General features: G+C 40.5%; 1 protein-coding gene across 1 annotated transcript; it reads left to right on the forward strand.

Annotated features, from left to right (window-relative positions):
* The first annotated feature begins 4,024 nt into the window (after nt 1–4,024).
* On the forward strand, nt 4,025–6,329 carry KIF2B (kinesin family member 2B). Its single transcript, XM_049636448.1, has one exon. It carries the CDS (start codon nt 4,152–4,154, stop codon nt 6,216–6,218), a length of 2,067 nt encoding a protein of 688 aa, XP_049492405.1. The 5' UTR covers nt 4,025–4,151; the 3' UTR covers nt 6,219–6,329.
* The last annotated feature ends 12,802 nt before the right edge of the window (nt 6,330–19,131 follow it).

Consider the following 19,131-nt stretch of genomic DNA (forward strand, 5'->3'; position numbering starts at 1 on the left):
TGTGTGCACCTAAATTATTTGTTAATATGTGTCTCCAAAACGGGGCTGTAAGCCCCATGAGGGCAGAGTGAAGGGCAATTTTCTTCACTATTTCTATCACTTAGCTCAGACCTTGACATTGTTGTTAAGATATTGTTGAATGTATACTTGATTGAATGAGGTCCTTCATTAGTTTGACCTGAGGTCTCCCTCTCAGAAACATCCACCTATTGTGCTAGTATTTATAGTTCCAGGAAACTTGGTAAGTCCCCATTCCAGACACCAGGTATACAAACACAAGTAAAGCATTCTCTTCCCTTCTCTCCAGGGTCTTAATTACTGTATTTACCTAGAGAGAAAGATGCAGATACTTTTAACCAAAAATGGTAAAAAATGATTTTTTTAACCAAAAACATGAAAAATAAGTATGGAATAAAGGTGGGAATTGAGAGGCAAATAATCTCATTGTGACTGGGGTAGAGAAAAGGAAGCAATGGATGTCAAGAAATGCTTTTCAAGAGAAGTGATGCTGAGGTAAGTCAATTTCATAATTGAATGTTCACACACCTTATCTCAAAGAGAACAAATTGTGTTCCTCTTCTTTTTAAGTATATATAGAGAGGTCTGTTCTCAACCCTTCTCTAGGACAAATATCCAAGTTCCGATGATTATTTCCCACAAAAGTATTATATATCCCTTATTGTTTTTTTGTTCCACGGCAAATTAACTTCAATATCCTGAATTGTAAAACTTAAGCCTCTAAGGACAAGGAATACAGCACATGGCTCTCAGGTTAAAGATCTGTAACTAAACTCCAAAGGCACCTACTTTGTTCATGAGTAACCTGATTTCTGTAGTTGTAGGTTGAGTTACAAGCAAATGATACTGATATGTACACTATAAGCAAAACCCAAGCCTCTCCCCTCAGCATGTGGAGTAAAATTGAAACTTGGAAGCTGAACAACAAATGGGTTTAAAAGGAGACACCGACAATTATTAGTTTAACCATCTCGGCTAACATCATAGATTAACTTCAGCAATCAACAGATATATAGGAATCATGTAAATATCCCCAGGTAACCAATGCTGTTTAATAAGCTGGGAAAAGATAGCTCTGAGTTGACGTCGTTGTCATAGAAACAATTGCCTATTAAATCAGTGAGAGGGCTAGAAAAATGTGGACTTATCACTTCTGGTTAAGTGCAGTGCATGGGAAAAATGAGACCATGTCAAAAGACAGAGGTACCTGCTGCAATGGTAAAATACTATTCTCATTCTAAAAGTTAATTTTCCCCTTGTTTTCTGAAGGCATATACCTAATAAGTTACCTGTCTACTCTTAAAACACACACATACAACTTTTAAACTGGAAGTGATAAATTCCATTTCTTCAAAGAGATTTGTGAAAATTTACTGAGCTCCTCTGAAGAACGAAATCAACCTCAGGTTGCATCCATATACTGGAAAAATACAGACCCCCAAGGTGATCAAACAAACTGAACAGCTGCTAGATGTCCATTAAAACAGTGCTCGAAAGGCGCTCATTTGATGCATTTCTCCTGGGAGGTTTGTATCTAAAATGAAGCTAGAAATCACATTCTGTCCTGTAAAGTAACTCTGACAGGCCCAACCTGGGAGCAGGTATGTAATTAATAAATGAAAATTACTAAGCTCATTTCCTATACTTACTTCCTTTCATAGTACCTTCTCTTGAGGGGGCTACACCTGATACTTGTTAGGCTTCTGAGAAAAAGGGGATTTGAAATAAAGAGAATATACCCAGTTGCTTGTCAGGCATAGGCTTCTAACAGGTATATAGAACAAAAAGTAGAAATGGTAAGCTCCTTGAGGGTAGGAATCCTTTGGAATAGGAAGTAGCATGTGGTAAGCATTTCATATAAATAGATTGCTTGGTTATATTCAGTCAAAAAATACAACGTCTCCAATCTTCAGTCTCTAATCTGGAGAAACTGTTCATCTACCAAATGGTCATTCAGGTCTTGGCCAAAAATGACACCGTAACTTGTATCTAGGCCTTTACGGTTTGACAAATGCTATATTTACCTCATTAGTAAAAACCCACAGTGTTTTCTTAGATGGACTGTTTCCTCAGAATAAATTCCACAAAATGAGAAGGGTATGGAGATGGTTACTGAATTCTGAATTTTGTATCAGTAGATGAAAACGATACTGCTGCAAATGCAGTTTGAGATCCTAAGAACTGTCAACAAATGAGGAGGTACAGAGAGGCTATTCTAGTCTGAGAGCTCAAATAGTGATTCCCAAGGCCTGTGTTCCCAGAGCCAGCAGCATCAGCATCACCTGGGAACTTGTTAGACATGCAGATTCTTGACTCCACTTCATACTTCCTGAATCAGAATCTCGGGGGCAGGACCAGCAATCTGTTTTAACAAGCTCTATAGGTCAATTTCATGTACCCTAATATTGAGAACCATCTGGGCCAGAAATTAGTAATTTGAAAACATACTTTGTGTGAAGGACCTCAATCTTCAGTATGGCTCAACTTTAGACTAAATGTGGACAGTGGTTAAAGCTTGAGGATGTAAAGGCAGGCAAGATGGCAATGTGCACCATGTGCCCTTGTATGGAATTTGTGCTGTATCAATTAGGATGATGGAGAGCTACTGAAATGTTTGTAAGCGGGGAATTACTAAGGAATTAGCTGTCAGAATAACTCTAGGAGCAGCATGAGAAATAGACAGAGTCCCTGACTGGATGAGGCTGGCCAAGGAAATAGGGTTATAATTGGTTGGGAGATTTAACGATGTCACGGTTATAGAAGATTTCTAGAGGCAGGGAAAGGACAGTCTAACTCCACATTAGGATGGGCTGAGGAGGAGGGAGAAGACACACAAAAGCCTGTATTAACCAGTGGGTAGAGGCACCTGGGTGGCTCAGTTGGTTGAGTGTCGGACTTCGGCTCAGGTCATCCAGGAACGGGTTGGGCTCTGCACTGACAGCTCGGAGCCTGGAGCCTGCTCCCGATTCTGTGTCTGCCTCTCTCTCTGCCCCCCCCCCCCCACCTTAATCCTCAACTGGCCTATCTGGCAGTTGATGTCATTTTTTGTTGTTTTCAAGCAAATCATCCTACAGGAAAAAAATAATTACAATCTTGTCAAAATATATGTTTGCCTCTGATCCTCTCAGCTTCCTCTCCATTTCCCCTGCACCACCACCCCTCTCCTGAGCCCTCCCTCTGGCCACACCTCCACAACTTCTAAAGGACACACACAGGGTAAGGAGCAGGTATTAAGATGAATTCTCTGTTTCCACCAAAAGTCCCTCTTTCCTCTCCAAATTATGGATAATGAGGCCAAAAGGGTAATGACTGAAGGAATGTAGAAAGGTAATTACTGAAATAATCCCCCAAATGGTGGTGACTACCAGAGCAGCAACACTCACGTTACAGCTATCAGAGCCTCCTGAAACGTGATAAACACCTCGTGTTTGCAAACCCAGATGCGCCTAAGGAAATGCCCTATTAGCAAACTACCACAAGAACGCACTACATGGAACTCATTTTGATTTTGTAATGAGAAATCCCATTAAAGACGACTATAAATTGTGGCGGCCAACGAGTTTCAAAGGGGGTGCAGGAGCGAAGAAGGATGGCAGGTTTGAGGGCCTTTCTCCGGGATCCTGTCCTTAGAAGCCCGTGATCTGCAGCAGGCTCTGCCTTCACTTGTCCCTGCTGATCACTGGAGAGTTGAAGTTGAAGGGAACGTTCACTGGTTCTCAAACCGAAGCCCTTAGCTTTGAGGCTGCAGGGGAGAAGGGACGTTCCTAAAGCTTAGGCTCAAGCGTCCATAGAACTCTTAGCCCACTCCCAACTCCGATCCCTATGTCCTCAGCGGTAAGAGAACATTTTTTTCTATTGTTTCTGCACCTAGAATCACCAACGCGCCCTCCACCGCCACCGCCCCTCCCACCCCCAGCTTTCATCTAGAGGCCCTAGGCTCTGCTGCCTCTTGTCTCCGACCCTTTGTGACGCCAGTGGCCCCAGGAAGCGCCCTAGTGCTCCACTCACAAAGGCAGGTGAAAACCACAGGTGCGTCAGTGCTCCGGGCGCTTCAGGCTGGCCTGGGCTCAGGTCCTGCCGCTCCAACCCCAAGGGCCCCCCAAAGGCGAGCCCTGACACCTCTATCCTTCACCATGGCCAGCCAGTTATGCCTCCCCGTCGCCCCTCGTCTCACAAACTTGAAACCCTTGATGCCGCAGGCGGGAGACGTCCAAGTGGGCATCTGCGTGGCGATCCAGCGCAGTGACGGGCGCATCCACCTCGCTGTGGTCACAGAGATCAAAAGAGAAAACGCTTGGGTCACGGTGGAGTGGGTCGAAAAGGGAGTCAAGAAGGGCAAGAAGGTTGACCTGGAGACCATATTCCTGCTGAATCCCGCGCTGGCCTCCGCTCAGCACCCCACGCCGTCCTCACTGCTGCCCTTGTCTCTAGCGCCCCCTTCGGCCATCGGGGACCAGTGCACGGCCACGAGGTGGATTGCGACCATCCCCCAGAAAAACGAAACGCCCTCAGGGGACAGCCCGGCTCTGAGAGTCCCCAGCAATCCCTGCCTGATGAAGCGGAAAAAGTCTCCCTGCCTACAGGAAATCGAGAAGCTACAAAAGCAGCGGGAGAAGCGCAGGCGGCTGCAGCTGCAGATCCGAGCCCAACGCGCCCTCAATGTCAACACGGGAAACCCCAACTACGAGATCATGCACATGATCGAAGAGTACCGCAGGCACCTGGACGGCAGCAAGGTGTCCAGCCTGGAGCCCCGGGAAGACCATCGGATCTGCGTCTGCGTGCGGAAGCGTCCTCTCAACCAGCGAGAGACCACCATGAAGGACCTGGACATCATCACCATCCCCTCGGACAACGTGGTCATGGTGCATGAGTCCAAGCAAAAGGTGGACCTCACTCGCTACCTGGAGAACCAGACCTTCTGCTTCGACCATGCCTTCGATGACACCGCCTCCAACGAGTTAGTGTACCAGTTCACCGCCCAGCCGCTGGTGGAGTCCATCTTCCGCAAGGGCATGGCCACCTGCTTTGCCTATGGGCAGACAGGCAGTGGGAAAACGCACACCATGGGCGGGGCCTTTTCGGGAAGGGACCAGGATTGTTCCAAAGGCATTTATGCCCTGGTGGCGCAGGATGTCTTCCTCCTGCTCCAAACTGCAGCTTATGAGAAGCTGGGCCTCAAAGTCTACGGGACATTTTTTGAGATTTATGGGGGCAAGGTGTATGATCTGTTAAACTTGAAGAAGAAGCTGCAAGTCCTTGAGGATGGCAATCAGCAAGTCCAGGTGGTCGGACTTCAGGAGCAGGAGGTATGTTGTGTGGAGGACGTGCTGAACCTCGTGGAGCTAGGGAACAGCTGCCGGACTTCGGGACAGACATCAGTCAATGCCCACTCTTCCAGGAGCCATGCGGTGTTCCAGATCATCCTAAAGTCAGGAGGGAAACTGCATGGCAAGTTTTCCCTCGTTGACTTGGCTGGGAACGAAAGGGGAGCGGATACTGCCAAAGCCAACCGGAAACGGCAGCTGGAAGGGGCGGAGATTAATAAAAGTCTCCTGGCGCTCAAAGAATGCATCCGGGCTTTGGGTCAGAACAAGTCCCATACCCCGTTCAGAGCCAGCAAACTCACGCAGGTGCTTCGGGACTCCTTCATAGGCCAGAACTCCTCCACTTGTATGATTGCTACTATCTCTCCAGGGATGGCCTCTTGTGAAAACACCCTCAACACTTTAAGATATGCAAACAGAGTAAAAGAATTAACTCTGGATTTAAGGCCCCACCATCTTTGTTTCTATCCGGTTGGACCTGAGGTGCCAAGGATGTTGGAGACTCACGTTAGAAATTCAAAAACATCCCTTCAAAGGGATGGAGTCATTAAAATACCTTGTATCCAGAGTGAGGAGGAAGAACAGGCTAAGCACACTGAAACACTGTTCACTCCATTAGGGGAGGATACAAGGACTTCGTGGAGGGAATCAAGACAACCGCCAGGGACCAACATCCAGGAGACAGCTGGTGGGGTAAACTATGATGTTGATTTTTGCATTGCCCAGTTATTGTCCATTTTGGATCAGAAAATAGGTATTCTGACTGAGATCCAAAAGAAACTGAAATTATTACAAGCTGACCTCCAAAAGAAGACCCAGTGTAGTGGAGCCAATGGCAAGAGGTCAGATCTGCAAAGTAATGGCAAGAGATAAGATCTGAAACGATGGATACACTGCTGTGGCCCCTACCTCTCTTATAAAAGAAAAAATGTCTAAATTATCTAGATATAAAGATCCTCCTGGAAGGCTTAAAACATCTTAAAATATGCTTGTCAGATATGTCCTCTTTCCTCTTCCTCTGTATTTCTGTGACTCGTTTACATTTCGTGGGATGTTGGAGTTCAACTAGGAACCACTTGCCTCCCCAGGGACATTTGGCAATGTCTGGAAACATTTTCAGTTGTCAAAACTGAGTTTGAGGCAGGGTAGTGATACTGGCATAGAGTGAGTAGAAGGCCGGGGTCGCTATTAAACATCCTACGATGTACCAGACAGCCTCCCATAACAAATAATTATCTGGTTGAAAATATCAATAGGTCCAGGGAGGCCTGGGAGGCCCTGCTGTAGAAAGAGCCTAGCTGTGATGAAACCAGATACCCTAAATGGCTGACTGGGAAAGCATCCCATTGTAGATTAAAGGGAGTAGAATTGGAACACACCAAGGGGTACACAATGGGGTAAATCTAATGATATCGACTCATGAATCTCTTTCTATTGCACTGATGTGTAGATTCAAATGATTTCTAAGCTCTAGTCATAATGGGGAGTGGGAAAGGGAGGGATTTTCTTTAAGTGACTCTGCGTGAGAGAGATTTTTATTTTCAATCTTTGAGTTGAAGTTGCAAAGTACTGTGCTTCCTGAGAGTGATAAAATAAAGTGTGTGTGTGTGTGTGTGTGTGTGTGTGTGTGTGTTTAGCATTGGCTTTGTTGACTATGGTGTCTTTAAGCTTTTTTTCCTCTTACTCTTTGCCAAATTGTGTGCCTACATAATTCACATAAAAAGCTTTCCTCCATCAAATTAGGGTAAGCAGCAAGTCAACAAAGTGGTATAAAGGTTCTGGCCTGAAACAGGAAACATCCCATGAAGGCCTCACAGGTAATGTGGGAGATACCAAGGCCTTAAATCAACTGAATAAGGAAAAGAATTCCTGATTCAGTGATCACTAAGTCCATCCTTTTGGGAAAAAAATTAAAAGAGATAGAAACTAATCTGCAAATATAAATATAATAAGTACTCTAATACATATCTACCTTCAGCAAACATATCTATAAAATGCTATAATAAAATCATTAAGGATCTTTTGCTTCCAAGTCTCCCAGTTCCACATTCTTTTCTTTAAATTTTTTAAAGTTTATTTTTATATATTTTGACAGAGAGAGAGATAGAAAGCAGGCAGGGGAGAGGAAGAGGGTGGGAGAGAGAGAGAGAGAGAGAGAGAGAGAGAATTCCAAGGAGGTTCCGCACTGTCAGCTCAGAGTCCAACGCAGGGCTTGAACTCACGAACCGTAATCATGACCTGAGGTGAAACCAAGAGTCAGATGCTTAACTGACTGAGCCACCTAGGTGCCCCCGAACTCCTTTTTTAAAGAATAAATTGGGATGATTTGCAAAGAGAGTGCCTGGTAGGCTGGGGAAACTTGGGGACAGAAAATGAGTGTCCAAATTCTGTTACTACCTTTGGCAGACATGACTTACTGTTTTCAAAATTTTTCCTCTTAAGTTGCAAAGACTTCACTGGCACTAGGGAAAACTGACACAAAACTACTATAGAGTAAAATAGTAATGTCCGAGCAAAAAACTATCAGTATAAAACAATTAGAGTCATCAGGAACATCTGGTCTTCAGTAACGAGGCAATATTATGGTCTTTAAATAATTTTCTCCTCTGCTGCTTTATCTGCAGGGGTGGAGTTGTATACTATTTAAAAAAATTTTTTAACATTTATTCATTTTTGAGAGACAGAGAGAGCATGAGTGGGGGAGGGACAGAGAGAGAGAGGGAGACAGAGGATCGGAAGCAGGTTCCAGGTTCTGAGCTGTCAGTACAGAGCCCAATGCAGGGCTCAAACTCAGGGATTCGAGATCATGACCTGAGATAAAGTCAAATGCTTAACGGACTGAGACACCCAGGAGTCTCTATACTATTGTTAAACCAAATAAAACTTTGGAGGCCTGTCCTAGTTTAGTACTAGATGAGCTTTCCTTCAAAATGAGATTTTTTTTTTAACATAAATTATTTTTGTATGCAATGAAAAAGTATGGAGTTAAGCATCTGGCCTGGGTTCCAGTTTCAGTTTTATTATATAAATATCTGTCAATTTTGGCAAGTCACTTAGTCCCACTGAACTTCTTTCTTTTATATGAACCAGGGTAATTATAGCACCTACTTCAAAAGATTGGAGGGTGGCTTTATTTTCTCCCTCCCTGTCCCCATCTTTTATGCCAGTGACTAGTGCCTATCATTGTTCTTGTTGTTATCATTGTCCTTTTTCTACTATCATCTTCAACTCCACCCCACCCCTCCCCCCACCACCACTCCTGCAACACAAGTTTGGGGAGCCTACTGGGAGTTTCAGCACCTGATATCAATAACATCCATTTTTTCAATGACATGTAACATACAGTGGAGTGCACAAATCTTATCTATATGGCTCCATGAATGTTTACAAAGTGAACACCACTATATCAACACCACTTATAGAACATAATGTCCCGGAAACGTCATTCCTGCCTCATTTCACTCTGTACTACCCTGCACCAAAGATAAGGATTCTTCTGACAAAAATCATCAAATATAAGTTTGCCTTCCCCCCCCCCCCCATATTTATGGGCTCATAAACTAGATCCTCTTGCATCTCTTATTTCAATTATCTATGACCGGCCTTTTTACATTGTTCTACATTGTTTCACTGCAAAAATACCTCATAATTTACAAATTTTACTCTTGATGGGAAATTGAGTTGTTTCTGTTTTAAACCATTACTAATGATGCTATGAACATTCTTACACATGTCGTTTGGTGCACATTTACATGTGAAGTATGCCTTGGAACGGAATTCTTGGATCCATAGTATGTGTGTATTCAGCATAATAGGTCATGCGCCTGGGTAGCTCAGTCAGTTAAGCGTCCGACTTCAGCTCAGGTCATGATCTAGTGGTTTGTGAGTTCGAGCCCCGCATTGGGCTCTGTGCTTACAGCTCAGAGCCTGGAGTCTGCTTTGGATGCGGTGTCTCCCTCGCTCTCTGCCCCTCCCCTGCTCATGTTCTGCCTCCCTGTGTCTCTCAAAAATAATAAAAACATTTTTAAAAAAAGTTTAAAAATAAATAAATAAATAAATAAATAAAACATAGGTCATGCCAAGGAGTTTTCCAAAGAACTTGGACCAGTGTTACACAACCACCAGCATTTTATAAGAATGATGGGTCCTCCATATGCTTGCCTGCACTTAGTACTGTTATTTTATAAAATTCGAATTTTATACTATCTGACGTGTATGGAAATGTATCTCCTTATGTTTTTTTCTCCCCCTGATAATTAAAGTTGAATATCTTTATGTATGTTTACTGGCTATTTAGCCATTGTCTCCTGTTCAATATATGCATTCTGGATGCAAATTCTTCTTTAGATATATGCATTGGAAATATCTTCTACCAGTCTGAGGAATGCCAATTCACCCTCTTAATGACATTTTTTAATGATCAGAAGCTTATAGATTTAATGTTCAATTTGTCAATTTTTAAAATTTAATGGTTAAGCCCTATTTAGGAAGTCTCTACCCCAAATCATGAAAGTATTTTCTTTAGTTGTCTTCTAAAACTTATGGTCTGGGCTCTGACTGGAGCCAGTGCCTGCTCATCTGCCTCCAAGGCAGCAGCAGAAGGAGTTAGTTGCAGGACCAGAGCCAACTGAGACTCCATGCATAGGGTATGAGATGCCCTTGGGTCTTCATCTGGGACCACGTTTGGCAAATCTGCCATGAAGACATGGACTCGCCTTCTCAAAGCAACTCTCCTCAGTCATAGGTTTCACTGAAATTTCATAACTTCTGACCTGGATCCCAAAGTTCCCCAAAAAGGCATTTTTTGTCTGTGGATGGTTGATATATCGCTGTTTATTGAAAAGGACAGGAACGCCTGGGTGGCTCAGAAGGCTAAACATCTGACTGCAGCTCACACACACACACACACACACTTTATTTTATCACTCTCAGGAAGCACAGTACTTTGCAACTTCAACTCAAAGATTGAAAATAAAAATCTGACTGCAGCTCAGGTCATGATCTCATGGTTCGTGGGTTCGAGCCCCACATCAGGCTCTGTGCTGACAGCTCAGAGCCTGGAGCCTGCTTCAAATTCTGTGTCTCCCTCTCTCTCTGCCCCTGCCCCACTTGTTCTCTCTCTCTCTCTCTCAAAAATAAATAAAACATTAAAAAAGAAAATAAAAGCACAGGAGCTGGGGACTTTCTATTCTCCCATCTTGCTCACCCTATGAGTCTTATCTCACCCAGAGTTCTCTTTAGGGGAAGACTTTACTGATTCAATGTATTTAGTGGATAGAATATGATTTAGATTTAGTATTTTTTCTTACACAGTTTTAATAGGTTGTATTAATTTATTATCATAGAACTATAGTATACTCATTATCTTTAATGGTCATATTATTGGTTCCAAATTTTTCATTCCTGATATTGTACCTTTTTTTTTCTTAGTCAGACTTGTCATATATTTATAAGTTATATCAGTCTTTTCAAAGGAACAACTTCTGGCCACTTTATTTTCTCTACTGTTATATCTTTCCATTTTGTTGATTCCATTTTTCCTCCTTTGTATAATTTCCACTTTTTTTCACCTTTTTGAGCTCAATACTTAGACCATTAATGTGTCAGCTTTTTTGGGGCTTTTAATATTATAAATTTCCCCTACATACTGATTTATCTACATAGAGTAAGGGCATGCCACATTGATCCATAGTTCTGATTTGCCCTTAAATTTAGAGGATAGCATGCATCACATCTTCACTGAAATTCACCATCATGGAAACTTGCCTTCTGAAAACTATGAGCTTGCTAAATTATCTACTGAGTTTTTAAGTCACTTTTCAACTGTTTTCTGTTTTTCCCTTTTGAATATTGATCTATGTATGCACAGCTTTGGATTCAGCAAATAGCTGAAGGAGAATTTGCACAGGAAGTGTATGTCTCATTCCTCTATGCTCCCCTTTTCTCCAAAATCATTCCTGTTGGCTTGTAGGCCTGAACTTCCATCTCAGCCTCCTATAAGACTTGGTCCCTGTGAGGCTGCAGCAATATTTACTTGGCTAACACTCATTTGGTCTTACTGTTTTCATTCAAGAATCAGCAAATGCCTCAAGGGGAAAAGACAGCAGCAGTGAATGTAATGGCTATCTCAATGTAGTTGTCTTTGTGATTTTTTTTTTTTTTATAGCTTTGGCTTTTAGTCTATTCACAGAGTTATGCATCCCTTACCACAAATTTCAAACATTTCATCACTGCCAAAAGAAACCTTGTACCCCTCATGCATCACCCCTTAATTCCCATATCCCCAGCCCCAGGCAGTCACTAATGTACTTTCTGTCCTTGTGGCTCTCTGCAATTTTGACCCTTTTTGTCCTGCCTTGTCCTTTCATTATTGTATTGAACTTTACTGTGCCCTTGGTAGGATAGCTTGTTATTCTATCTTGATGACACTATATTTGATGACATAAATAATTATGCATTTTATACATGACATTGTAGACAAACTACATATTTTTAACAGCATTTCTTACAATAAGTTCTAATCAATCTCAACCAAATGAAAATTTCCATTCTATGTTGAAACTTAGCAAGTAAGGGAGAGCCGCATATCAAGATAGGTAACTAATGGCACCCATTGTTGGAAAGTGGATACAGGACAATGTTGAGTTTGTCGTTTGCCACCTAGAGAGATATATGTTAATTATTAATGAGCTTTTATCTGGTTTTTTGCTTACTCATTGTAGGTTTGGAAATTAAGGGGGCATGCCTGGATGGCTCAGTTGGTTAAGTGGCCATCTTAGGCTCAGGTCATGATCTCTTGGTTCGTGAGTTCGACCCGCATCGGGCTCTGTGCTGACAGCTCAGAGCCTGGAGCCTGCTTCGGATTCTGTGTGTGTGTGTGTGTGTGTCTCTGCCCCTCCCCTACTCACTCTCTGTCTCTCAAAAAAATGAATAAACGCCAAAAAATTTTAAAAAAAAAGAAATTAAGGGAAAATGGAAGAAATTCCTGAGTGCAATTCATCCACAGATCTTAACCTTCCTTAGCAACAGCTGTGTAAACAAACTTATTTATGTATGTGTATATATACACACACAGTTTTACTTATATAGTTAGATATTTTCCCCTGGATTGTTACATTCACATCTGTAGAACACAAAAGCTCTCATTTAGTAAAACAAAAGACAAAACAAACAAAACAAAAACTAAAAAACAAAAAACAAACAAAAAAACACAAATTGCAGTCTTGCTAACTGGTTTTAGTGTATTGGCCTCTACTGAGTTGCCATTATTCCTTAACAAGTACACATTAATGTCTCCACCATTGCTAATTTTTTCCTGAGAATACATGTGGTCCTTGAAATGATCTCAAAACATGTAGCATAGAATTGAACATGAACATCAGAAAACAAGACATTATGTAAATGAAAAAAAAAAACCTCAGAAAATTAATTGGGGTCCACTAAAAAGAGACTTGCTGGCTGTTCAAACAGATGTCCTGAAGTTAAAGAGGAGGGTTGTAAAGTAAATTAATGCCTTAACAAGATTGTTTGGAAAATGGCAGAGCTCCTAAAGTGAGAAAAATAAAATACTCTCAGTACTTTGGAAACATCCATTGGCACACAGAAAGTTGACACGCTAATTACAAGCTTGCATCTGTTAATTAAAGGAGCTTTTCTACATTCCTGTAGTGGACAAACTTATTTTGAATTGCTGCATAATCTTGCAATTAATAAAACTGCTTTTAAGATACTGAACTTAAGGTTTCATAATTTCAAATCCTCCTTCTCACAGTTAATCTATGGTAGTAACGTTTTACAGGATCATTCTATTACTTTTTCTCAGGGAAATTATTTTCAACGATCTACATAATAAAACGGTATGAGAGTCCTAGATAAATATTTATGTGTTGGTTCAATGAATAAGTGAGTTATCTTTTCTTTGAAGTTCGATTACTGATTTAAAATATCAAGTAGCAGAAACACAGTGTCTAGTATGTGTTTCTTTTAAAAATGTCAAAATTATCTGTTACTCAAAGTGTAGAATATTATCTTCAAAGCAAACTTGTCATTGATGAAGAATTTGTGTGATTCCTTTTATTCTCCAAAAGAACAACTGCTGAGAGAAAACCTTAAGGCATCATTTTCCTGAAGTGTGATTGTTTCTTCCTATTCAGGCCATTTCCTTTCTAATCTTAAATAAAAGTAATCTCAGTAATTAAAAAGAAAAAAAAAGAGGATTTTAATGGCTTAAAGAAGATATGGAACCAAATCAATGATTGGGGATAAAAATCAGACAGACCCAGGCAGCCTTCTCTATTTGTGTGTTTGAGGTGACCCTCAACTTGAATGAAGCTGTCTCCCAGGCAGAGCTAGAATACAAGGGCTTGAATGGTCACAGAAGAAACAAATGGAATAATTGGGAGGAAGAAAAATGGGAGAAATCATCAAAGCAACAAGTACAAAGGGTTTTACCCTGAACTAATTGAAAATAAAAGTTAATGACATGGTTCCAGTTAATATACTACGCTCAGGCTTATGTTTGCCATGAGGTTTGTGAGGACAAAAAAAGAGAAAACCGTACTGGACCACAGCGACTCTAAATTGTCACTCTTATACTAACTCTCATTACACGATTCTAAATGCTGAGATTGAAACCAAATGAGCTAAGTGAGCAACAATGCCAGATTTAGAGTCAGAAACTGCGTATAATTTCTTCACCCCCCCTTTTTTTATATTTTAAGTTATTTATTTATTTATTTATATAATTTATTGTCAGATTGGTCTCCATACAACACCCAGTGCCTTCCTCCCTGCCCATCACCCACTTTCCCCCCCTTCCCCACCACCCCCCATCAACCCTCAGTTTGTTCTCAGTATCCAAGAGTCTCTTATGGATTGCCTCCTTCCCTCTTTAGAACGTTTTTTTTTTCCCTTTCCCCTCCCCCATGGTCTTCTGTTAAGTTTCTCAAGATCCACCTATGAGTGAAAACATGATATCTTTCTCTGACTGACTTACTTCACTTAGCACAATACCTTCCAGTCCCACCCACGTTGCTGCAAATGGCCAGATTTCATTCTTTCTCATTACCAAGTAGTATTCCATTGTATATAATTTCAAGCTTTGCCATTGAGTAGCTGTGTGACTTCAGACAAGTAATTTGACTTTCTGTATTCTTCATTATTCTTAAATCTTTTTTTTTAAAGTCTAGAAATGCAACACTAATTTCACAGAGTGATATTGGAAAATCAACATTAAAATGTTCAGTAAAAGATTTTATTGATAATCTTCTGGGATGCTAAAGATAGAAACATGGGCATATAATTATCTCTGCCTTTAAGGAACTTATCATTTAAATGAGGAGACAAAGCCTTGCACAACTGAGAAATACATTTAAAAAATGTGTTATCCTGGTATAAAAGGTACTATGGGACAACAGAAGTTGATGGTTAATTTAGCCAAAGGGGTATTGGAAAACTTCCAAAATGATCCACTCCTGAGTCTGGAATGATGAAGGAAGAAACTGGTAGATCTAAAATGAAAAAATGGGGGTGCCTGGCTGGCTTAGTCAGTTAAATGCCTGACTTCAACTAAAGTCATGATCTCATGGTTCATGAGTTTGAGCCCCACATCAGGGTCTCTGCTGTCAGCACAGAACCTGCTTGGGATTCTCTGTCTCCATCCCTTTATACCCTTCCCCTGCTTGTTCTCTCTTTCTCTCTCTCTCTCAAAAATAAATAAACTTTTTTTAATAAAATAAAAGGGCCACCTGGGTGGCTCAGTCAGTTAAGCGTCTGACTTCAGTTCAGGTCATGATCTCATGGTTCGTGGATTCAAGCCCCGCACTGGGCCCCGCGTCGGGCTCTGTGCTGACAGCTCAGAGCCTGGAGCCTGCTTTGGATTCTGTGTCTCCCTCTCACTCTGCCCCTCCCCTGCTCACACCCTGTGTCCCTCTCAAAAATGAATAAACATTAAAAAAAATAAATAAAATAATAAAATAAAATAAAGTGAAATGAAAGAATAGATATTCAAAGCAGTAAGTAGGCTGAATTCTTTGGTATTAGGAAAGGAAAACCAGCCAAAAGCTGGCTCAACACCGTCATTCTCAATAAAATGTAGGCTCTTTGAGAGCAGGGACAATATATTACTTGGTTTATATTTTTAGCATCTCACATGATCCCTGACACTATAGAAACTCAACACTCGTGTGGGGATATTTGTATTTTTGGTCAGTTTCACCTAGCTAGGGTTGACGGAAAAGTATAGATCTTTGTTTTAAAAAAAATCAATATATTTTGAAAAATTATTCTGTCTAGTAGCAGAAAGTAAAATCTTTGCATGGGCAGTTGCCACAAGTGAATGTCTTGTCTTTAGCCTTTGCTTATCTGACAGTCTAAAGAAGGAGTCATATCCTCACATTGGCCCCTACCTGGCCTCAGCTCTCCAACCTGACATCTAGCAAGCAGCTCCATGGAACACCTGCTAATGCTAGTCATCTGTCTTAGCCACAGGGCTCCTCTAGGTCCTTTGGCATCCACTGTCCCATCTCTGCCACAGTCAGCCCTACAGGAAAACATTTGGTTCTTAGCTGCCACCTACCAGAGATGCACCCTGAGGCCCTGGAGGCGTGGATTCAGCCACTGCTTGGCCACATGCAGTTCTCTCTACACTTGCAGGGGACTCATAAACGTCTTAAAACCCAACCAGGAATCTGAACATAGGACTCCTTGGGTCCTTAAATCATTGTAGGGTTTGACCACCACCTTTTAGGGTATGTTTCAAAGAGAAGATGATACACAACATACTTCTGCCTCTATTATCCCTCTCATGTTCTCTCCCATTCAATACCTCGTGGAATCTTATTTGGGCAAGCAGGTAGGAAAAACTGTTGCTTAAAGAATAAACTTTATAGCATGAGTCCTATAGGTCCATATTTTAGAAAACAAAAGACTCTCCCCCTTGCACTTCTGAAAGCGTCTTCTTGCAAGACCATTGTCTCTAATGTCCATTCCAAAAGTCGATTTTAATATCCAGAAATAGAATATTGACATTAAATTCTATGTTAACAACCCTCTCCTAAAAGGTGTGATCCTATAATTTCCTAGCTGCTAGGGTAAGGAGTGAGAGTACAAGGAAGTGTGTTTCAAAGATGAGGCCAATGAAAGAAAAGGGGGAGCTACATCAGTCAATAATTCATTATATTCACACACCTGCCCTCTTCCTCATAAGAAACAAAGGACCAAGAGAAGAGATGATGTTATTCTTATTGACTCCTGTGTCCCCAGCACCTAAAACAGCACCTGGTACATAAATTAAAATAAATGTTAAATGATGAATTGTACATAAGGTGTCTCAAAGATTTCCCACCAATGCAATCATTCAGAAAAACATTCAGGGATTAAAGGGCAAGAGATAGAAATCTGAGAACATGAATATTTAAAATAATATTTATAAAGATAGTGGAAAATTATCAGTGAAGAAAGATGAGAAGGAGAGGTCAGAAAAGTAAAAGAAAAACCAGTGGGGGCAGGGGAGGGTGGGAAATTGGCACAGAAAACACTGGAGAAGAGAATTTAAGGAGAGAATAGTTTACAATGTTAAAAAAAATAAAACCACAGATTGAATAAAATAAACAAGAGTAGGTCGGTGGTTTCTGACAATGTATAGGTCATTAATAACATCTGAGATCTCAGCCTGAATGAAATGGTTGGTCCAGAGGTCATTTTGCAAGGGGTTGAAGAGGCAGAGAACAGTCTGGGTAATGAATGTGAAAGTGCTTCATAAATTCTGAACCCCTTTACAAATACAATTAGGATACACAGCTGGTTAGTTTCAGGGTCTGGCTATTGCTCATTCACCAAACTTTCTGAATTCAGCTTTTATTTTTATTTTATTTTATTTTATTTTATTTTATTTTATTTATTTATTTTGTCTTCGGGCATACACTTCCTAAGGCTTTAGCAGACTATGTTGCAATCAATGGAGAACTTAAGGAAACAGATGTCCTTAAATTTTAACAGTCTTCTTGGACCTTAACCTAATCTTCCATATATGTCCCACGTGTAAAAAAGCACACTATCATTAAACAATCTCCGAATAGTCCCCACTGTTAGTGCCAGGTCATCTCCCTGATGCCAAAAGTTTAGCAGCTTTAGCTTAGCTTCATGAAAACTTCTGATTTGTTCGGGCAAAATTGATACACATTTAAATATGGCCTTGACTGCAGCCATGAGATTTGGAACATAGTCTACCACTTGGCCATCCCTCAGAACTGGACCGGATTGCGTTCGTTTCAATCCCTCTTCTTTCTTGCCTCGTTTATCTCTGGTTTCCATCTTGTATAGATTCCTTGTCAATCAAGTCAGCTTGCCACATGCAACACAGACTTAAACTATTATTAATCATACTCTGAGAGGTTTCTTTCTCTGCTCTGAGCCCCTACTTCTCAAAAATCCTTATTCTTAATCTCCTTGTAATGACATCTAATTGTCAAAACGTTAATATGAGGCATAAAATAGCAGTTTTATTAGATTAGTTATATATAAATGATTCAGAAAGTAATGAATTGAGTATATTCTTTTTTTAGGGACACTGGCAGGTATTAATATTTAAAAGATGCCGCCACTCTGAGATTTTTCTACCAGAACGCTGCAACTTATCTGTTCGCCCAAGAATTGTTTATGAAGAAAAGTCATCAAATGAAGTAATTTCGTATTTATTTTTATCGGCAAAACAGTGACATCTATTGTTCAATGTTATATAAAATAGAATTTAAAGATCAAAAGCAAAGATCTGAAGCATTCGTTTCAGAATAATAGCTCTCTTAAAACTAATAGGTAATACCTAAACATTCATTTTTAATATGAAATCAAATCCAGCTGATTATTTAGGAATATGAACATTTACTCACTATTCAAAAGCCCCAGGATCTGTCTAGTTGCTAAAAAATAGGGAGGGAGAAATAAGGCAATAAAAATATGGGATGTGATTCTTAAAGTTAGCTGCATTTTACAACAGATGTGTTTTTCTCTTCACAAATCACTCAAATACATACAAATGAAATTTGTGAATGCCCAAACTGAATTCTGAGTTCAAGGCAAGTTTCTTTTTCCATCTTGCCCCTGTTGTTAGGTAAATCTATGAACTATAAAAGTTGTTTACCGTCTTGGCTATAGTTTATTGTTTAGAAGAGAACGGGGCTTGACCCGAAGATGATCAATTTCCTTCTAGCTCTTGCTTTTCTCTAAGATGTCATTCACAACCATTCAATTAAGCAAAATTTTTTAAAGTTGACAATACCGAGGCCATGAGGAATCAGAATTCTCAAACACTGCTTGTAAAAGCATAAATCACTACACTCCCTTTTCAAAGCAATTTGACAATATCTTGTAAATTTTAAGATGGACATATCCCATCATCCACCATTTCCATTTGGTAAGCACTCCAGAAAGAATTTTCACACATATATACAAGGATATATTTTCAAGAAATACAACAATGTAATATTGAAAATGTTGTAATAAACTATCTATTATAAGAGAGTAGATAAAATCTTGCACATATATCTATTGATATACTTTAAAACATACAACGGTTGAATTAGAGTCTATCAACATAGGTAAATCTCAGTCAAACAATATTAATAAAAGAAACAAGTTCCAGAATGATATGTGCCAAGTGATCTTATGTATCATGTAAAAGACCTGCATAATATTCTATTCATTTATAAGGACACATCATATGTAAAAAAGTATACAACGATTGTTATGCCCAGAATTCGTGATCCCCAAAGACCACTAGGGAGCCGAG

This window comes from Panthera uncia, chromosome E1, assembly GCF_023721935.1.
Source record: "Panthera uncia isolate 11264 chromosome E1, Puncia_PCG_1.0, whole genome shotgun sequence".
NCBI lineage: Eukaryota > Metazoa > Chordata > Mammalia > Carnivora > Felidae > Panthera > Panthera uncia.

What these genes read in the sequence shown, in the direction of transcription:
- KIF2B (XM_049636448.1), top strand. Translation starts at nt 4,152, where the DNA reads ATGGCCAGCCAGTTATGCCTCCCCGTCGCCCCTCGTCTCACAAACTTG.